Source organism: Dendrobium catenatum, unplaced genomic scaffold, assembly GCF_001605985.2.
Source record: "Dendrobium catenatum unplaced genomic scaffold, ASM160598v2 fragScaff_scaffold_134, whole genome shotgun sequence".
In the NCBI taxonomy this organism is placed as follows: domain Eukaryota; kingdom Viridiplantae; phylum Streptophyta; class Magnoliopsida; order Asparagales; family Orchidaceae; genus Dendrobium; species Dendrobium catenatum.
The window spans coordinates 334,591-358,409 of record NW_021318596.1 but is presented as its reverse complement, the minus strand read 5'-3'; the positions used below and the strand labels follow the sequence as shown (position 1 = coordinate 358,409).

At 35.2% G+C, this 23,819-nt stretch overlaps 1 protein-coding gene across 2 annotated transcripts in view; it reads right to left on the bottom strand.

The window, feature by feature from the left end:
- Positions 1 to 208: 208 nt before the first annotated feature.
- Positions 209 to 23,819, bottom strand: part of LOC110108352 (U-box domain-containing protein 4-like) — a 49,288-nt gene continuing 25,677 nt past the window's right edge. For both annotated transcript variants that reach the window (XM_020838964.2, XM_020838965.2), the window contains exons 3-5: positions 3,133 to 3,240; positions 992 to 3,055; positions 209 to 663 (exon numbers count right to left, since the gene is read on the bottom strand). In XM_020838964.2, the coding sequence (XP_020694623.1) occupies positions 604 to 663; positions 992 to 3,055; positions 3,133 to 3,240 (2,232 nt within the window). In that variant the 3' untranslated portion in view covers positions 209 to 603. The remainder of the gene's footprint in view (positions 664 to 991; positions 3,056 to 3,132; positions 3,241 to 23,819) is intronic.

Below are 23,819 nucleotides of genomic sequence, written 5' to 3'. Positions count from 1 at the left end.
TTTTAAATTCATATAACAAACTTTTATATGTAACAATAGTAGATATCCTATACAAATAAATTTTTGAATAATTATATTATGCAAAGTGTCATTATGCTACTTCTGCTAACAATAATCATCCCATTTATATCCATGCAAATAAATGAAAACACAGATTTCTCATCATTAGAAAATCCCAAACTTCAAATAATCTGAGTTTCTCATCAAATTTCGATCAGAAAGAAGAGATGATGCTTCATATATTGCAAAAATGCATATACAACATTCTGGTGATGAACAATGAATAAAACACTGTTCAGTTCACTGCTTTACAAATTTAAATTTTATTTGAAACATCTTTCTTACTGCTTATTAAAGCAGCTTTTTATTACATAATTTATGTACTAAAAAGATGCTTTAAGAAGCAGTAAGAAAGCCGTCTCAAACGATGCCTTAGTCTCCTTTGTACAATGATACATTGGAACAGACCAGCAGTACCTAGATGAAATCACAACTCAATATAAGCACAACAAATTTAATGACTATTAATTCCTCCACCTACAGGATTTTAACAAGCTGACAAGGTTAAAAAAAACCTATGGTGCAAAGAAAGTTTTGATCCGGTCATGCTCTCCCTGCACTGCCATGGCGCTGGGTGCGGAAGTAGCTAAGAAGAGCTTGAGCCTGCAAGCAGAATTTTAATTTAATAAGAATATTCTAATGTATATTCAAGATCAGGAGATTGTGCAAAGAGTTCATTTTGATTCTTAGAAGTTAGAAAAAATGAAGAAAAAATGAATTGTAACACAGTGATGTTTGGTTGATCTATTTTTTTTACTTGGGAGTGTCGTTCAAAATGATTTTGTGCTCTGTGAACCATATAAAAAACTCCCTCGAATGATTTTGCTTTCATAGTTATAACAAGTGAGAATGAAGATTTGCAACAGTTATGTAAGCTCATAAAGTTAGCTGGTTCTAAACAAAATAGCAAGCATAGAAAAGGTACTCATACCTTTTCTTTAGCGCGAGGTGTGCCTGATTGAGACAGAGCGACTAATGGTGGAACAGCACCTTCTTGGAGAACTATGCTACCAAATCTGTTGCTATTTGTACATAGCTGAAGCAAAGCGGCTGCAGCATTTTCCTTCCCTCTCGCTGAACCCAACTCAGCAACTTCCACAAGTACTGGGATTCCACCTTCACGTCCAATTGCAGTTCTTCCTTCTGGTATGGTTGAAAGGTTAGCCAAAACAGCTACAGCCTTGTCAACCATGCCAGCAGCTGGATCCATCAACTCAACCAAATACCTCACGGCCCCAGCCTGCACAATTTTTGTTTTGTTCTCGTGAAATATTGATAGATTAAACAAAGCTGTAGCAGCATCTTTCTTTCCCCGGCGCGTCCCATTTCCTAACAATTCAACCAGTGGTTTGATAGCACCAGAACGTCCAATCCTAACCTTGTTTTCTTCAATTACAGAAAGGCTAAAGAGTGTTGCAGCCGAGTTTTCTTTTGCTTCAGGATTTCCTGTTTCAAGGACATGAACGAGAGGGTCGATGGCATCGGCATTTGCAATGGCAGTTTTGTTGTTGTCATTAATTGATAAGTTTAAAAGAGCAGTAACTGCATTCTCTTGGGTCTTTGGATCAGTTGAATTTAGATGACCAACTAAAAGGGGTATAGCTCCACAATTTGCAATCACTATTCTGTTCTCCATGTTATGTTTAGCAAGAAGACGCAGCTCTTCTGTGGCAGTTCTTTGCACATCCATAGAATCACTTCTTAGATCCTCAACCAGCTTCCGCACTTGGGTCTCAACACCAGATAGATCAGGTCTGCTATCCAAAGAGGGTGAAGAAACCATCTTTGGAGTAAATCGATCAGATGGTCGTCGCCAAAAGATTTGACTTCTAGACCGGACATCAGTAAATTTGGATATAAAATCTGGCTCTACCTGAGCAGCAGAAGTAGGAGTCTCCCGCATAACTTCACCTGAAGCATCATTGCTGGTATGTGTAAGGTCACTATAGACTCGAGAGACTGTTCTTGCATCTCCTACCTCTTCATGATGCTCAGTATCTAAAACATCATTGGAAATTGAACTGCTGCGTATATGTTCCTGACTATCTTGAGAAAAATCTTGCTTGAAATGAGTTGAAGTTTGATCACCAGAACCAACATATCTCTGTTCAGATCTAGATTCATTTTTGTCTTCAGAGCCTGATAATGACATTCTAGCAAATCCTGTATCACATTGATTTACGTCCTGGAAAGATGAGCCTCTGGATCTTGAACCACTGGAATGAAGCTGAGAAGACGCGGGTTTCTCAGGGAGGTAACTTTCCTGGTGGATCCCATTAGACGAAGCTAGCTCCTTATGCGCATTAACCGATGAAATACCATTTTCTAGTGATCTTGTATATTTATTCCTTTCAAGATGATTACGACGAGGCGAAATTTTGCTATCATTTGCCTTCATATCTATAGGGCTGATGAAAGCAGAGGGTCGGGTTTCATTCAAGGATCTTAATGGATCAGCCAACTTGATGTTGTTTGATTCACACCAGTTTTCAATGAGCGCCTTAACGGTATAATTGGGGGTTAAATTGCTGTGTCCAAGTGTTTGACGTGACTTGGGGCAAACATTAAACCCTTGATCAAGCCATTTCTTAATAAAGGCTCGCTCATAAGTTTGTCCTGACGCCACAATCACAGGATCAGCCATTAATTCTAAGGAGAGAGGACAGCAGAAGTCAGGGGGAATTGGCACCCCGTTAATGCTGTGTAACTGTTTTACTTTAACGAGGCAATCATGCATATAGGTGATCAGTGCCAGTATGTGATCAATGTACTCCAGTTCTGCATGGCTACCACCACGCCCTACCATGGATTTAAGCTTATCAAGGGCAACAGCCTCCATAAGCAATTCCTGATTAGATGACAAGTTCAACAACCTTGAAATTTTCTCCAGATGTTCAGAGCTGGGTAGCCTTTTGTTGATCTGATCCTGTATGACCTCTTTTATTTCATCCATGATCTTTTCATGATGAACCAGCTGAATCTTCTTCTTAAAACACTAGAATGTATGGCAAAAACAATCAGAAAGGACAAGAGTAGGAAAATGAATATCCAGTGTGACCGAGAAAGAATTACCTCAACATTTTCTGCAGATACAGTAGGAGGGCATAAAGATTTAAATAGTTGGCAAGTGACAACAGCCGATGTCTGTATTTTTGTTATTATTGGCTCATTTTCCAACACCTGAGTTAGACATTAAGTAGCAACAAAGAATGCGTGATTTACTTTCCAATTGCATTAGTATAAACGATTGAATGTAACAATCATTATGAATAACAAAACATAAGTGAGTTGAGCAATAGTTCCTTTAGCAAGATTAATGAATGGAACAGGCCTAGAACAAAAAATGCACAAATCCCTTCAATCAACTGCCAAAAAAAGTATAGTAGAATCATCTAGGAACTACTTCATCATTTCTCAGTATTTTCCTCTCATTTCTTCATTTTTATTTTTCAAGAGCCCTTTCTTAAATCATAGAATCCACTTTCATTCACGAGTCCGATCTTGGCAGTACGAGGGTACTCAGTATGCTTTCCACATAAACGAGCTTACCATTGCTTGAGAAAGTTTGGAAAGAAGCTAGCAAGGGTGATCAAAACAAATTAAAAAAAAGCTAAGCAAACTATGTTACAGGAAAGCCAATATCTTTCAAAATGAAAGCAGAAAATAAAGTTTGCACTTTATCCAAGTCCCTAGACAGCATCATCAAGCATGAGTAGTTTAAAAAAAAAAATAGTCATTCCAAACTTGAGAAAGTATGATTTAAAAGATTGACATATTTTCCAATCCCTCCATTCATATCCTTCTGCAATTAACATACCATCTGCCAACTTCCAGCCTGGATTAAGAAAAGGTCACTAGATTTAAGTCACAAAGATTTGAACATCATTTATACTGTGTATTTTACAGTAATAGATGGATTTGACGCAAATAATTGAGCCATCTAGATTCCCACCCAGGCTGAGAACCGAGCCTACTATAATCATTCATGAAATTTAAATGAGGATCAAAATATCCAAATTATAACATGTTTTTGCCATTTAGCCGTGTCAGATTGCTCTAATTTGCTGGCATCAAGTAGTCCAAAAGGATAAATATTACACAAATTATTATACATTAATCAGCTGCAAAACTTGTTCAATTATTTTAAAGATAATGCATGTTCATCTAGCAAACTCAAATTTAATGCTTAAGGTTTCAACTGATAGACCTTTCAAGGCACTATGGAAGAGGTCATTTGGGTATGATTTACATGATGGGTAAGCAAAACTAATTTCAAATCAACAAATGATTGGAACTATAACCTAGTGCTAAAACGTAATTGAGGAACAAATAAAGCAAAAATGAATGGTTAGACCAATCAAGCTCAAGTTCATCCAGCAGATTTAGTTATACCAGCAAATTAACTATGATTTATTGCATGCAGATTAAGAATGATTTATTGCATAAGCTTAATATATGCCACATTTAAAATCATAATAAAATCTTATGCATTTAATGACGTTCTACATCAACATTATTTATACTAGCAAATTTATTGCAGCTTGTTGCAGCACACATAGTAAAAGATTATAACATCGTTTTCACTATCAGTCACTTATTGTAGAAGTACATAAAAGAGTATTTTAAAAAAGAAAATTGAAGAAAACAAACATCATGACCATCATTATCATTAACCCTATCCTAACTGCTTACATCAACTTTATGAATCTTCATTTTTTATTCATTCTAATTGATATTCACAAATCATTAAGAACAACTTTTATCCATACCTTAGGCCTCCCCTTATTCCTTCATAATCCTCCAACAATAATTTGATCTACTCATCCAATAGGATGAATTTCCACCCTTCAATATACATGTCCAAAATAACTTAAATATATTTTTAGCTACATTGTCTTCAATATATATCACTCCTATTATTCTTTCATATAATTATTCCTTAAATATTATCCACTAATTTTTCCTGCACATCCATCTTAACATCACATTTCCATCATGTTCAACTTAGCTATCAAATACACACGCACACACAAACTTAGTGTCAAACACTTGCATCCGTACAACACAATAGCCTTAATTGCAATTTTATAATATTTTTCTTTAAGTCAACATGATATTATTATATCACATAATCATTTGATTCTTGAGGAACTTAACCATTTTAACCATGCAACGTTAACTATAAAATTATATTCTCATTTAAATTTTCGTTCTTCTATATGTTTAAACCGATCATACCTAGGCTAAGAAGTACGAACACTCCAAAATGCCTCCCATATTTGTGCCAGACACAAACCTAGCTCCTACACACCCCAACATGCATCCAACACTTCATAAAATGTAACTTGGGATTTTAAATATGGAATTAGGATTCAAACACGTGTTGGACAGAGGAGACACGGCTAGACATGTGGGACACAAACTAGACATGGCAGTTGGAATAACGAAATTCAAAATAAATTCTAATTTGCATATATACCGTAGCTCTAACTCACGTGTGCATACCCTTAGCCCTAGCTATCTTGATCTCACACTCCCACGGCTCCCCTTTATCTAAGCCTATCGACATCTCGAACTCTCACCTTTACATCGAAGTTGCTCACCATCTCAATAAGCACAAAATGTGCAATCTTCTTCCCTATTATTTGGTTTAGCTAATATTCTCATTCTTTATGAATTAAAAATGTTTCAGTTTTAGTAACATATTTTAGTAAAGTATAATTAAATTTTAAGAATACAATATTTAAATTTTTAGAAAATTAAAATAAAATCCATTCAATAAAAAAACAACATATAAATTGAAAGAAATTAATTATACTTTTATTTTGTGATGCCTTCAGTAGAAACTAGCATCAATAATATATTTCAGATTAATAATTTGTAAAATATAACGTGCCCACAATATGTCGGGTCTACCTTTTTACAATTGTGACATGTCGCTATGTCTGTATCATGTTGTGTCTATGTTCCCATATTCGTGGGCATGCTTCATAGTGCATATGTATTACTTTTTCAAATAATAATGATGATTGGTAATTATCAATATCACACTCAATAAAATTACATATCATACACTTGATTTATGTTTTTACTTAATCAAAAGCCTTTATCTTCTAAGCATTTTCTTCATTATTTTAACTTTAATTTATTTAAATAGATGTTTCAATAATTTAAACTCACATCTGCAAAAGACATAAACCAATCACTTTGAATATCAAAGTATCCCCAAAACCAACACAAAATTATAATGACTCAACAACGATGATTAATATAATCCCCTCTTATATTGAAAATCTTTAGTCACTTTATAATTACTTCTAATACTAGTCAATACCCTATCAAACATACATTTAGAAAATTTAACATGAATGTAGCATGGACCTTTCTTCCTTAATTGCAGCAAATCAGTTCCTGTGGTACTCAATCATATGGTTTCTTAAGATTAATAAAAATCATATGAAGACCTTTCTTTATTCTCTCTACTTTTTTCCTCAATGCAAAAATTGTTTCTATAGTATCTCTTTCTAGCATTTAGCTAGATCAATTCTTCAAAACTAACATAACTTTTCTAAGTCACAATGTTCCATTACCCTCTCCTATAGCTTTATTATATGGTACATAAGTTTAATTCCTCCATAATTAATATAATCTCGAACATTTCCTTTGTTAAATATTAATATCAAAATATTTTTTAATTATTTTACATCATCTTAGTATCCTTAATGCATCTTTTTTAAAGCTAATTTCACTTATCTTTTTTAAATCAATCCATAAAATACTTCATTAATTTGTTCATTATACTCTTCTAAAATAATTTTTTTTTTTAAATTCTCATTTAATTTTTTTTTTCTAAGTAATATTTCCAAAACTAATGAAATGAATCCATATAGAGAAAAAACAATAACACAAAATACTAAAGATAATCCAAATAAAGTTCCACCGGATTAGCAAAAATCGGTACTCATTCAGTGGAGTAGTAAAGAAGGTTATGCGCAAGGAAAACTTTGTAAGTGCCATGTTAGAAAACATGTTTTTCAAATTGTTGAAATTATTAGCTTCCGTCATTTGATTGGATGTTTTGAGGAATCAATTATGATTATAAACTCTAAAAACACCTTCAAAGCTCCTCAAATATCACATTTCATTTTAAAATTTAAAATAAATGAAGATGAAATTAGTTATGATTTTGGAGCGACTAATGAATGTGATAAAACCATATTAAATTTTACTCTAGCTTATAATTTTGTAATTGCCAATACCTTATTTAAGAAAATAGATAAGCATCTCATCACTTATATGATTATTTTTCTTATAAAAAAATAGATTATTTCAGTTGCAAATATTGCAAAGTTATTATGAGTGAAAGTTTATGTACCAAACATCGCTTATTAGTTTTAGAATTTAAGATGAAAGGATATAATAAGAAAAATAAAGTAAAACATTGTTCTAGGATAAGATGGGAGCATTTAAAGAATACTAATAAATATATTTTTGAGAGTAAGATTCCAGATCTTAAGATTTTATCTGTGTATAAGAAAACTAGTGCTATGTGAGAAAAAAATAGCTAGTGATATTAAGAATGTTGCAAAGGATGTGCTTGAAGTATCAAAAGGAAAAACTCCTAATAGTAAAAATAGTTAGTGGTGGAATCAAAATGTGCAAAAAGAGATTAAAAATAAGAAGCTTTGCTATAAAAATTGGTTCGATTTAAAAACTTTGAAAATTACGAAAGGTATAAAGAGACTCGTAAGGAGCCTAAAAATAATATGCGACGCAAAGAACATAGTTTTAAATGATTTGTATAATGGATTAGATACTAAGAGGGCAAAAGATATATGCATAAACTAGCCAAACAAAGAGATAAGAGTATCAAGGATTTAATTTAAGTAAAGTGCATTAAGGATGAAGATCAAAAAGTGTTTTTATTAGAATAGAATATTCAATAAAAGTGGATGAGATATTTTACTAAGCTTTTCGATGAAGATTGTGAGAATTAATACAATTGACTTTAATAACTTTAACACCCTAAATGAAAAGAAAAAAATTTTTTTTTATCCATATATTAGTAAAATTGAAGTTAGAGAGGCTTTAAAGAAAATGAAGTTTTGAAAAGCTGTTGGACTTGATGATAATCTAGTAAAAGAGTGGAAATGCGAAGGAGATGAAGAAGATTTAGTTCAAGTCAAATGCATTAAGGATGAAGATCAAAAAGTTTTTTATTAGAACATGATATTTAACAAAGATGGATGAGATATTTTACTAAGCTTTTCAATAAAGATTGTGAGAATACGATTAACTTTAATAACTTTAACACCCTAAATGAAAAGAAAGATTTTTATTTTTATCAATATATTCGTAAAATCAAAGTTAGAGAAGCTTTAAAGAAAATGAAGTTTGGAAAAACTGTTGAACCTGATGACAGTCCAATAAAAATGTGGAAATGCCTAGGAGATGAAGAAATTTTTTGGCTTACTAAACTTTTTAATAATATTTTGAAGACTAAAAAGATGTCAGATGATTGGAGATTGAGTGTGTTGATTCTTATTTTAAGACCAAAGATGATGCACAAGATTATGCAAATTGTAGAGGCATTAAGTTAATATTTCATACTCTAAAACTATGGGAGAGAGTTATGGAGCATAGGTTATGACGTGATACTAATGTTTCTCAAAATAAATTTGGATTCATGCTGGGTAGGTCTACTACGGAAGCAATTCATTTATTAAGAGGGTTGATGGAGAAGTTTAGAGAGAATAAGGAGGATCTACATATGATATTTATTGAATTAGGGAAAGCATATGATAAAGTTCCAAGAGAAGTGCTATGGAGAGTTCTAGAATGTGGGCTCCGAAAATTTGGCCTCGGCCTCCGCTCACTTTTCTTATTCGGCGAGGGAGTTTTAACTGAATAAGTTCCGAGGTAAATTTTGGAAGGCAGATGGGTTTGTAGATAAGACACTACCCAGAGATTTCTCCCTCATTTTGTGAGGACTTTATGATCTGAGTTCTGGTTTCCTATAGGCGCAAGCCCCTATAGTTAATTACCCCTCCCGATCACGAGAGAGAACTTTCGATTAAGGCTAGTCGTCAATCAGATACGTAGAATATACGTGTTATCTGGCATATAATAGCAGCAATAGGTTTGGAATTTGGAGAACTGGATTATATTATCTTAATAATTATACAAAATTAAATCATTAACATAATTCATTATAATTAATCTGATAAGAATTAATTTAATTAACTTTTCAAAATTATAATTAATAATATCAATTAAGTTAAATAATATAACTTAATAACATAATAATTAACTAAATAAAAGAGTATAATTAAAAATCTACTTTAATTAAACTATATTATAATTAATTATAATGATAATAAAATTTAATAATTAATTAATTCATAATAAATATTAACTTAATTAAAAAAGATAAATTTAAAACTAATTAAGGCTGAACTTAAGATTAACCAAATTAAATCTTAATCAACATCATTAAACCTCTCTCTCCCGCTATTCTCTCGGTTAGGCATGACACCGAATAAGCGTCGTAAAGGAGAAAGTTACCTTCACACAACAGCCAACTCTGGCTTGCCCAATCAATAGAGACGGGAGAGTCGCCAGAGGAGCAAAGTTGAACACCAGGAAGAGGCCGAAGAACGCAAGGGGAAAAATAATTTTCCCCACAGCCGGCGAGCTCCCTGCTTCGCATCTAAAATGTATAATCCTTTCGATCCCACAGATGAGGAATGCGCTGAATGAACCGAATCCGACAGCCAATGGATAAGCCGCGTAGAAACGAGCCCTTGTATTCTTTGCCTTCCATCACAAAATCTGTCACACGCACACGGGAGCTCCTGTTATGCTTCCCTATTCAAAAAACGCGTAACCTTCTATTCCTGGCTGCAGGAACGCAGAGGAATGAAGAACCACAAAAGTAGAAGGTTATCTTCACAGCCGTGAACCCCTCGTTTGCTCCCGATTGAATGCCGTAACTTCCGATCCTCCCAGAAGGAAACGTCGCGAGGAGCATCGAAAACGAGAGGAGACCAGAGAGACAGCGGAGAGAATGAAGCAGAGATCGAAGGAAGCCGAAGCCTCTTCCATGCCCATTATAACGAGTTGAAATGGATCGTCTGAGAGGAGTTCGAGACGCGACATCAACGTCTGTGACGCACGGCGATCGCCCGAACAGCGTACGCTAACTTCTTTTTTTTTTTAATGTTGCTAAGTCAACATCAACATCCCTCTGAAAATGCCTAAATAAATCCATCATACTACAACAACAACATCAAGCCTTCATCCCACACGTGTCCGGCCTCTAATATCATCAGACTAAAGCAAAAAAAAAAAGCTTAAAGTTCATCCTGATAATAATCCTTGCCTGAAAATAAAAAATACTTTGCAAACCATCTTGTGTTAAAACAAGTAATAACACTTGCATACACTATCTCCTAATGACTTGAATATAAGCATTCATTAACCCTTTTTTCTAGTTTGACCCGTTATACCGAAAAAAAAAAAATGCGAAATCCCACCTATGCTCCCCTGCGAAGCCACGATGCACGCCGCTCCCCCACGCGTGCGCCATACCTCGCACGACGCACGCGTTCTTACGCACAGTCTCGAGACCGCACGACATGCTCGTTTTAAAACGATGGCGAATGGCCTCTCTTCGCACTTTTCTCTCTCCGCCGAATCCCGCTCGGCCCCGCTCCAATATCGCCTAAATCCTCCCGCCTCCCTCCGAACCCTTCGTCATGCTTCGACTTCGCTCTCGCGACACTTTCCCCTTCTGCCGTCGGCTATCAAGAGGGAGTCCAACATTTGATCGAAGAAACGATCTGAACGGGGTCCCCCCTCCCTTTTCCGATCCCTCCATCCCGAGGAGAGAGAGAGAAAGAGACAGAGGAGAGAAGAGAGAGAGAACAGAGAGAGAGACGTAATCTCACCTAACCTCTGTCCAACCCGACCCCCCCTTTCGTCTGACTCGTTCATTCCGACGACTTTTCCCTTGGCCGGCGGCTCGCGAATTCATTGGACCAATTTTGATCTAGAACAACACGGACCTCACTTGCTGAAGGAACTTCTCCCCTTTACAGCAGCTTCTTCCCAAATATCAAAAAAAAAAAAAAAGATGAACTTTTGTTTAATTAATTATCAATAGATTATTAAATTATTTAATCATTAATTATAGCATTAAATTAAATTAATAATATTATTAATATAATATTTAACTTAATTAATTAATAAATTATAATAATTGAAAGTTAAATTATAGATTCAATCTTCAGTTAATTATAATTATAGTTAATATAACTTAAATTATATTAATAATACTAAATATAATTAATAATACCTAATTGTAAACTTATAATTTAATTAATATTACAGATTTAATTAATATTTAATATAATAAAATAAAGAAACCATACTTCTCAGTTACCCGGTCCCAAGCCTCATCAAGCCCCCGTTGCCTCGACGTATACCACCGGATCACGTGCCAAGTTATAATCCCTGAAACTCAGTATTCACCTCTCGACGGTTGGCGACGAACTACAAAACCCCCCGAGCTGCCCCACCTGGCATTGTAGCGAAGGGAACTTATGGCGACACCTACGACTATCGACAATCGCCAAGTTCTTTTCCACCCGTGCAACGGCCGCAAACCCCCGAGGCGCTCACGTGAGCTTTAGGGGGAAAACCGTTTCGATGCTTCGCACGATTTAAGAATCCCCCCAAAAGCTCTGCAACAGCCGGCAAACCCTGAGCGCTCAGAGTACTTAGATTGGGAAAGCCGTTGCGACGCTTGCGGCGAAGGTAAAAAAAAATTTTCTTTTGTTCATAAGACACCCGAACGCCCATCGTGATGCACAGAGGTGGAAATCTCGCTTTTTTTTTCTGACTCTGCCTCACACACCCTTAAATACGCTCACGTAGCGCCGGGATTGATGAAATATAACCGCCTTGTTCATTTTATGACATTCTGACCTGAATCGCTCACGTCACCTCGAGGGAAGGTTGCCTCTTGGTTTCCCCTCAAACGGGGGACACGCGGGAGGCTGCCGAAATTCAGATCTGAAGGCATCGTGAACTTTAAACAGACAATCTGGCCATAGTGAGCAAGTTTTGAACTAAAAGAACAAACCTGCATTTCCAAATAAAACTGAACAGTGAATTGTCAATTTGACCCTGGACTCAGAACAAAAATCAAACATGATTTCTAAAAATTCACCCAGTCCAAATAAAATCAAGACAGAACTGAGACAATCAAATTCCAAATCAAAATTTAAATCAAACCAATTCAATATTGAATTTGAAAACTGCAACGACTTCAGAAGACTTTTGAACTAAGTTGGCTGGACATTGCAATCAAAACTCAAATCAGACCTGATTGCACATCAAATATATTCACATATTTGAACTCAAGTCCAGAAAAACAATATATAAAGAGAGTCAAAGCACTCAAATTGAACTCAATGATCCAAACTTGTCATAATAAAATTAAAGAACTTGAACTTTCAAGAAACAACACACAAGATCCTCAGTGCTACACAGTAAGAATGTAGCATACTGCTTACAACAGTCTCTACAAATTGACATGCATTCGTCATCTGCCAAACATGAAATCAACCGAGTATCCATGCAGATGAAAATTCCTACTGATTAATTCCAACAAAAACGCCTGTTGATTGAGAAGCAATATGGAGACGCATATCAAGGACCCCTTCCTACAACACAAGACACATAACCACCTGTAGATGTTGATAAACTGGTGTTTCAATGCAAAAACAAGGCCTCCTACGAATCACTACTAGACGTCGTACGGATACAAACTGAATCTGCCAGCAAATGAATACTTGTGAGAATAACAACAGGTGGTATTCGTATTACAACGAAACCACTGAGACACAAGTACATTCTCCTACGATGATCCCCCCCCCTAACAGGTCAAAACAAAGTACAACATCACCCGAAATTGTGAAAGGTGATACAGCAGAAGCAATGTCCCTACAAAAATAACTTCAGAACGTCGTACGTTGATACAACTAGGTCCCTACCAAAGTGGTATTATCCGCTTGGTATAAAAGATCATTGGATATCATAGCACGATTGAACCATCTGTGGCACAAGTATAATATCACCTATGAACAACGGGATCAAGATCTTCATAGTATTTATCGTACAATAGCCAACACCGATGTACGAAAAACTTCACTACATCTAAAGAATCTTTGAAAGGAACTTCTCAAAGTGAAGCGACAAATCAGCTGGGCTTCACAGCCAAATAAGAATCCTTCTCCGGTAATGAGAAAAAGGGGAGTCAATATTAAGTCCAATAACTCCAAAAATCCAGAAAACCTATCCCCTGATTTGAGAAATAGGGATGTCAACATCAAAATCTACGCCACCGATCTGTCAACACTGAACAAGCAGACAGAACGCTCAATATAAATCTACAACGCCACGCCACCTGCATCGCAAACACTGATGACAAGCATGAAATGAAGCTGTCTATAATTCACAACGCCACGGCCACCGATCATGCCAACACTGATACAAGCAACAAGAAGGCTCTACAATCTACACGCCACGCCACCAGGAATCTTGCAACACAATACATGCAACAGAAGGCGTCTGACACTATCATATTAGCCTTTAAGGCCTTCAACAAAAAATTCATGAACAAAGGGCATGAAACCTACAGAACCCGACCTTCCTCATACGGAATCAATAGGATCGACAGGTCTCGAACTTATCAAATAAATACACGTGTAGTTAATCCGATGTATTGTGTCCAATACAATTCTTTAGCCTCAAGTTAACAATGAAGAAAAATCCAATGAAACAACATGAACCTAAACAAACCCAGCCTTCATTACGATCAATAGGATCATACAGGCCGTTCGAACTTATCAAATAATACAATGTTAATACGCCGGATCTTTATTGTTAGAATACATTCTTTTCTAGGCCTCTAATGCCTAAATATCAAAAAATTCAATGAACAAAAGGGCCCACAATAGCCTATGAAACCGTACCTACTCCCGTCGACAGCTCACAGACGTTGACATGGGTTCAGCTCAACTAAACCCGGAGATGATCCCCAAAACGACCCCACGGATGGACCCGGCTTATTGATCTTATTCAACCGAGCGTCCTACATATATAGATTTCAAAAATGCCCTCAAAACCTTCTTACAAAATCCAAATATTTTTCAAGGACTTAGATCCCCTCCATAGGCCTGTGAAAAAATCTTCAACCGGAGGTTAATCATTGCATTTTTGTCTCCCAAAAATTCCAAATCCAAAGCTCCACAAAAATCCAAAGTCCCAATTATTTAAAAATCTTAAAATCAATCCTATCTATCGCTCAAAGCCAAATATCCATTTCCACCCTCCGCAACAGTTTTCCGGTGGAACAAAATCAATAATTTACTTGTTGCTTCACAAAGAGCAACAATGCCTAGTCGAAAAATCAAACCTAGATCCATTCTCAAACAATCTCCTGCCATAAGGACGTGGACGTGTAACTCTCAACGTCGCGTCTCCGCTAATATTCCACCGGCAGATAAACGGTTACGACGACCCGGGCCCTCAACCTCTGGGTTCGCCCCGCCCAAATGCACCACGAGTATACCGGTTATGGCCAAGCCAATACGCCTCCTACTGACATCAAATCCTGATATAATGAACAATAAATGATTATAGGCAACAAAGCACCTTCTTTCAGCTAAGGTGTTTGAAATTTATTCACCCTAGACAAAACATTCAACCCCGCGTCACAAGGTCCCCTTGACGAAAGCAACCCAAGCTGCACATATGCTTCTGGTCATTTGCACATCCTCCTCGACTAAGTTAGACCAGGGACCACGAAGCCCGGACGACAACCATGAGACTTGATTGTTCTCGTCCCATCATCCTTCACAGTGGGCGGCGTTCTGGGCCGGGGCGTTCTTGGGTTGATCCCACCATCCCGAGGAATATTGTTTTGTTTTTTACCTTATGTTTTTTGATCTTAAGGAGTATGTATATTTTGAGTTTTTTCTACTATTTTTTATAAGTATCAATGAGATCTCTCTCGAAAGGTCTTCTTTTTTTTTTTTTTTTTTTTTTTTTTTTTTTTTTTTTTTTTTTTTTTTTTAAACTCCAATTATTGTTTCCTATTTATATCTGTTTTTTTCTGCTATTTTTGGGCGGTTTGTTTTGGTCGAGCCCTCAAATAATTATTTCCCACTCTTTTTCCAATATGAACCCATCAGATCCTTATAATGAATTTTTTTTTCTTTTCTTTTTTTTTTTCCCCAATCTTTACTACCTAACATGAATTTCTATAATATGTATAATATATTTATTTTTTTTTTTATTTTTTTTCTTATAGATTTGCAATAATTTTTTTTTTTTATTCAGATTTTTTTGATTTTAGACATCAGATCTAAGTTCTAGAGTGTAGCGACATTCTCTTATTATTAAAATGCCATATACAAGGGTCGTCAAATTTCTTAATGGTAAGAGTCCGAAGGTCACGCTATGAACTTATATTGCCATTCTTGACATTATCCTTAAAATAATCTCTAGCATCTTCACGAAAAAAGAATGACCAACCATTTTTCCTATCCACAACACTCCAATGAGCTCGGACAGCATCATTTAAGCAAATATAGCAAATTTTCATTCATCTATATGTAAGTAAGTAGGATAAACTCAATTTAATATGGTAAACCACTTACTCACACAAATAGGTCTTATGACTCCAAACTAGATTAATATTAAGCTATCAACAAGGTAAAGTATTTTTATATCAAAACAGATTCTTTAGAGTTTTTCTATTATCAGCTTTGTGCCCCACCACTTTCCAGTTGATGTTAGTGTGCTCCAAGAGAACTTGGCCTCCAGCCACCTGTCCATCCAGACAAATGATATTGATTAACATCTCTAGTCATATGTCCATCATACATCTGCTATCCTATCACTGTTCTCACTTAGATTTTGTTTTAAGCAACCCTTAGAAATATTAATAAATTAGTATTTAAGAAACTTAAACAAAGTCTTGGTTCTTATAGTAAAGAATGTACACTGCAAATGAATATGTGTTGTGTTATGAACTCCACCTTGTAAATTATATCGTCTCCCATATTAAATGTTTCCATCATGGTGATAATGTACATGTGTGGGGATTTATGCCCACATGGCGTCAATTCTAAAATATTTCTGAAAAACACCAAAACGGAAAAAGAAATTTAAAATCTAAACTCCTGTTACTAGTGCCCCTCTTTCTTAGGTTTGAAATGATTTATAACTGAACTAGTATGGATTTATTTTGAGTGAACAACCAGTCAAGTTGAAACTACAGAAAAACAGCATAAAAAATATCCTATCACAAAAATATCAAGACAACTAATGCAATAGGGTCATTTCTTTATCTTTCCTTTAAAAGTAGCTAATTTAGCTTTTCTAAAAAATATGATTTTCAAGAATTAAAATTTGCTATTTCAAAAGCAATGCACGTTACTATATAAATCAGTTGGCTCAAGAGTATATTAGTCCTTATAAAGCAATTTTTTAAACTACAACATGCAACTATTTTAGGAAAACATGTTCCATCGCAAATTAGAAACTTGTGGTCATAAGCATTAAATCATCTTAATAATATTCATGTTAGGAAATCTATCTAAGAGGTCATAGAAATGATCTTTAACAAAATCTTCATCTTGTTTCCTTTAAAAGAGTTCCAGTTCAGAGAGCTACACATTAGTGATTTTTAACGCTTTTCAGTGTCTTGAATGAATGCATTTTCCAAAAAAAAACAAGCTCATATATTGATCTCGTATCATAAAATTATCAATACCTACTTACTGGTAGAGCTGACCAATTATGATCCAATTTCCATTAAACACTTAAGTTTGGCGTTCACTTCACAATAGCTTCCACGTTTTTAGAGGAGAACTCCTTAGCATGGCAAAATTTTCTACCCAAAAAGCCTCTCTGTCATCCATTCACTTGTCTTACCTAATCTTAGGGCTTTTCTTCACACTCTCTATCCTATTTTGTTGAGCTTTCAGAGTGTTTTTGGCAATCAAACCTTTCATATATATGTATTGGATTCCTTGCAATTCAAATAAGATAACTTTAAACAATTAACTTTAGAAATTTCTTATGGTGCTTACCTCTTACTTCTATTTATGGAATATATTTACTTTCTCTATTAAGAAGCTCTTCGAGTGTTATCTTTTATCATTAATTAAAGCAAACGATCACTTTCGAGACCAGAAGTATCAAATTATATCCGAACTCATTAGCTTTAACGCTCTTACAATTGTCCTTTCTTCTCCTACATCAAAGTCTTGTCTTTGTTTCTCCTTCTAGTTAAACAATGATTCGATCCAAGTAAGTTATCTTTAGAAAAAAATCATTTAAAAATCTCCTAGATTCTGTTAGAAACAATGAATCTTAGTATCAGACTAGGAAAGAAGTAACATCTTAAAAATATATTGTTAACTTTCTCATAGTTTGTATGCCTCTTCTCCTAGGCATATAGGTGAGTGACTATTTGCAGAACCAATATATATTTATTGATCATTGACTCACTAGTATCATGAGATCAAAGTTCATACTCAAAAGTAAAATAATTCAATATAGATTACTTTAACTTCACTGTGTGCCTTCATCAAGTAATGCTATTTATCCCAAATTTCTTTACTAGTTGTAACATGTTGAATATACGCATTGTAATCTTCAAATTTGAGTTGTACAAAAAAATGTTAATATTTTGTAATGTGTGCTATGAATCTCTAATCTTCATTCAAGTCCACTTCGAAAAAGGAAGTTCATATATTTTATTATACATTTATTTCCACGTTGTTCGGTGTCAAATAACCTTCCTTTATGATATATCCGACAAGTAATAATCTATAAATTGCAAAAGGTGGACATGCTGGTGTTATTCAAAATCAAAAGGATTATATTATCCAGATGAGGTGGTTCTAGTTTGAGTAGCCTTTTGTGGTGTTTCTATTTCTAAGTTAAGCCACATGATCATAAATATTATAAAGTTCTTTATCAAAATTTGTATTTATGATTATATCCCGCTCTATATACCATTGAAAGTTCATTAGGTTGTTAAGCCCATCATGTTCATAGATGCTAAGCCCTTATGAACTTCTATTCCATTAGTGCTACACCAAGAGTGTGTGTGTCTATGTGTGCGGTGGTTTGCGGGGTGGGGGGGGGGAGGGGGTGAAATGGTATTTTTAAATTTTTTTTTTAAACTTTTTGAATACTTAAATAAAAAACAGATTCAACTTTGAGACAAACGTATTAACAAGAAATAAATCAAAAATTTTTGCAATACAATAAAACCAAGAATAATAAAGTGCAAAAATTAAAATATGGAAAAGTAATAAAAAGAGACATAAGATTTATAGTGATATCGGTTCAAACTGACATACGTCGCACTCTTTAGAGACACCCCCTCAAGTTATTGCTCACTAAACCTTTCAGAGACTCTCCATTTTCCCATTAGTAAGAACAAAGAATCCCTATAAATCATTTCACCGCATCACTTCATGCAACGAGGAACTTAAATCCTTTTTCCCCTTCCTATTGAAGAAAAAACCTTGAATTCTTTTTTCTCCATCTACGTGAATCAATGGAAACCTGAATTCCTTTTACTCCATTCTATGTAATTGACTACTAGGCCACTGATCCCCTAATATCTCCTAGGGATCGGTTGGACAAACCATTGATTTCAATCTCTTAGAAAGCGCAAAAGGACAATTATTGAAAAAGTAGTTACAGAAAGCACCTACATGAAGATAGGATTGAAAAAGGACACACGCTGGAATGATCCATGTATTCACCTATGAAGCTAATACTAAACGGCGGCTTCCTCACACTAACAAATTCTCCTTATTAATTAACCCCTTTCCAAACGTCAACGTTTTTTTATATCTTCAAGGCAATTATTATCACAAAAGGAGACAAAATAATATAAGCTTAAATCAGAAAAAGCTACACAAAAAACCTAACTGAAATTAATACAAACTTGCACAATTAAAAAGAAGGATCCATGACATCTAGATAATGACCTCTTCCACCATAGAACCTACAATTTTAGTTAAATACACAATCACTCATACCAAGTTAGGATAGATTTGGGTTTTTATGATTAAATGGACTATAATATAATGATTATAAGTAAACTGATCAATCTAGAAGACTATAGCATGAATATAATATCAATCTGTACGATATAGTCTCTAAAACAAATATACTTTCATCACAATCAAATCCAGCTGTCGGGACATGTAACAACAAGAGTAAAAATAGGGTCAAGGATATTCTGCACTATTAAAAACCTTAAATAATCATCGGAATGTATTTAAGCATAAGCGTCCAAAAGCTCCCATATTGCATATATCTAACCATAGACCCCCACGGGTATATGATAACCCAACAAAAGCACCAACCAGAGGTCAGCCATTCAGAAGGAACTCACATGAAGATTTCTTATAGACAATTAAATACCAGTTATGTATCATCTTTATAATGTCAATAGAGATCAGAAATAAAATTGATTCAAATCTAAACATTAATCATACTCCTCTCTATTCCACAATCAGACAAACTTTAGGCATGAATGTCATATACTCTCGTTCATAGGAAATACATACTGCTTGATTCATCCGACACAAATCAAATATTAGCAACACATATGCAGTAATAAAATAAACCTACTGCATATAGAAATCCATAAGTGCGGGCAAATACAAATTGTACATTTCGCATGACAGTGTACGACTGATCAGTCTATGAGAAAATCCCCAATATGTGTACTCACACTCTCCACCTACTTAAAATTAGAATAATAATTATTTCATTTAAATAAAGGAACTCGCCATATAATTAACAAAGGGTTAATATTATTTTTAAAAAATATGAAAAAGCCATCATGATAACATAACCATAGCGATATCCATTCATTCCTGTTAAATCCAAATTGATTCAATAAAATAAAAAAAAAAAACGTCTAACTCTTATCAATATAATCTCTCCCCCTAACAAGTGTGTTTTCTTGTGTCAAATGGACCGTTAAAACTTAGCCCTTCAGATCAACCCCACATTATAATAAGGACATAACAAAGAAAAGATCAAACAATGCCCCACTAAATAACCAGCTTAAAATTACAACAACCGTGAGCTCCGACCATAAGACCTACCGCAAAATCTTCTGAGCTACTTGATTAAGTGAAAAAAAATCTGAGACTTGCAACAACAAACTTCCCTGTATCATTCTATATCAGTGACAAACATTATACAATCATCATGAACACTTTAATCCCTAAATTCTCGCACCACCGCATAAAATAATAACATACAAAAACCACAACTGTTTAATTATCTATCAAAAATCACATGCACTTGGGCCCCACCACTCCATGAACATTAGATTTTATCCCCCCTCTTATTCATCTAAACGAACTATCATTACCCATTATGACCAAAGAACGAAAACTCTCTCTCCACTTTCCCATTCCGCCGCCTAGCCCCCTCACTATAACGAACCAAATAGCTCATCCCTATCAACTGTTACAGCCAGCATCCTTTCCGCTTCCTCACTCCCTCTACCACTATATGCATAATGAGCCGCTAATTCTAGTGACGCTACAAAAACTCCAGTTTCTCTAAACAGCATGATGCCAGCACCACCAACTTATTCAAAATTCCCACGGACCATTTCCTATAACGTTTAGACTCTGCAAAAGCTTGCTTTCCATCCATCGCATTATGCTCCTCCCTCCCCAAAGTGCGATCTGGCCGAGTACTCAACACATCTACTCCCGATACATTGCACGATCGACATATTATCTCCGGAGGTGATGGAGCTGCCTGTAGAGCCTTCGTCATCTTCGTTACACGCGATACGACCTTATTTCTTCGTCGTGTATCCACATCCTCTAAAAGAATGGATTCACTTAGATGATCAAAGACCCACAACCTACTCTTTTAAGCTGCATTCCCTGTTATGTGCCTGCGCCGGCCCACATGGACAAAAGAGTATTTCTAAACTGTTTGAATATGGGAAAGCCCACGACCGATCAAAGCAAACCATATCTAAACCTCAGGCGTTGAGAGTTTTCACTTAATAAATGTAAGATTTTGATCACAAAAAACAAGATTATTCTGAAATGTTGTATAAGCAAAAACCAAAAATGCCCAATTCAGCAGAACTGTCCCATACTCTCCAAAACCCATCACAAAAATATAGTAATTCCCAAAATTCGGCTACTTTTAGCAAAAGCGCTCAATCAACTAATCCCCTTGATATAGACGTAATCAAGTATTATAGCGAAGAGTGAAAGGAAAATACACATGAGCACACTGATACCATGATACAATATCGCTATCCTTACATGTAGCAGGTGATCTATATCACAAAAGGGAACCAATTTTAAATCTAGAAAGAACGAAAAAGCAATGCATGAAACCTGTTTGAGCATCCAATGTCCAAGCATATCTACACGATATTCAACAGATCTATTATCCTTGATTAGAATAATATGGAGACAAGACTCTTGGTTGTAGTTTAGAAAATCTGAATAGACATCCCTTCACCCAGTTTCAATGGAGTCACCATTTGGCATAATTTTCATTTGATGACTATTCCAATTGGCAAGGCCTATGATATGCTTGTCCCTATAATATTTCTTCTTCAATTAAAAAAAATGAAAACCGGATTCGAGAGATTAACATAACTGGAGGACTACACCGCATTGGGTCCGTAAGACATAGGGCTATAACTCGTTATTTATGGAAAATGGAGGCATTATAAATTTCTTCTCTTTAACTCTTTAAACAGATCTTAAGTGTCCAAATGTGAAAATAAGGCATGAAACCTTACTTTAACGCTCTTTTTATGTCGAATAATGGACTCCACAAATTAATATCCATCAAGACTATAGACATAATGCTCTTCGTTACATGCAAATAAACATTTCCCTTCTATCCTTAAATAGAATTGAGGAGTAAAGCACTGCATCTCCAAATATTACAACAGAAATACTGCTACCAAACAGTAAGAGAGAACTTTGCAACTAGAGTTTGCAATAGCCCAATCAAATTTTACCCATAAATCATATGACGCGTTGGATAGCATCCAAACTAATACCAGTGACACAAACTACCCCTTTAAGGGAGAACTCTTGAAGGAAATATTGAAAATGGTACCAAACTGGAAGGATATCTTATTAAATGACGACATTTGCCCAAGAATTTTGAGTATGAAGAAAATCAACTAAATCTCCTCTTTTAAGTCTTCGCCCTCAAATAAGCCTGATAGCCGAAAAAAAAAATTATGCAAACACTCTACACTCAATAATAAACTTATGATCAAGAAAACATACCTTAGTTATATAATCGTTAAGGATAGAAAGAGAATAAATACCATGCCATCTCCTCAAAACCAAGGCACTCCGCAGTTTAACCCAGTTTATGAGATAACAAAATAAAACGGTAAATATTTCGGACGATTCCATGCAAGCCTAAGGATCTTCCTCACGCGGAACCTTAATAAGGTCACGTCAACAACCAAAATAAAACATGGCGCCGCTGTCCTGCCTGTCGCAACAAGTAATAGATGTGCCTTACATAATTTCGAAATTTATAATTTACCCATATTACATAACAGATGCATCGATAATATCAAATGACCAAGACACAATACTTATACCCAGCTTAAGAAATTAGGCCACGAACGATATGTTCTACCAAAATGGTTATGACCAGAGAAAAAAAAAATCATACCAATAACTAGCAACGGAGACTAATACGCAAGCAAAATCATCAATATTCACAAATCAAACAACGAACTCAGCCCTCCACCCAGGAGGGAAAGCGTAAAATTATCTCCAAAAATTGGTTTCTCTATTCCTAACAAATACAAATCATTTGCACAAAAGCGACATTCCTCTTGGAATCAATAAGTAGCGAAAGATAACAAACTGGGAAAACGAACCCCAGTTTTCGGTATCGATGATGTTCAAAATGCACTCTCGAACCTATGAACCCATACTGGAAGAAGGTAAAATCTATACTATAAATCAAAACACTAAAGAGCAATAATTGAGATCAGTCTGCATGAGCATATTAAATATCAGGAAAAGATCATTGAGAAGGATGCAATCCAACCCCAAACGTAATGCCAACCCCCCAGTCATCTTAATAAATAAAAAATGGAAGTTACCCCCTGTTAAAGTGTCAAGCGTCTAACAGCCTAAAACTTCACACAAAGAAAAGCTGCGAAATTTTGGGGACCATTGATAATCACCTCCTCAGATTAGTATTATAGATATGGGCCCCATTGAAACAAAAAAAAAGGCCCGTGGGAACAATCCCCCTCTAGAACAGCATACTAATCGGTGTTATCACCTTAGTTTTGTAGGTGCTGGCAAACTGTTGTAGAGGGAAACGAAATGAAGGGAAAGGCCCTTCTATATATTTAAAATAGACGTAGTCGTATGCAAATAATAGGGCACACATATTTGTGCTTGTAAGTAGAACTAAAAACTATACAACCAATATATTAAAACTTGCAAGTTTGGAAATTAAAATGGAGTGCATAACCATTGCCGATTTCATAATAAATCATCCCACCTCTGGACTGCTGAAGACTATCATCACAAATTCAAAGAAGAATAGTGCAGTAAAATACGTGTCGAAAACATCAACATTATTTGCACAGATCTCTTAATTCAATATTTTAA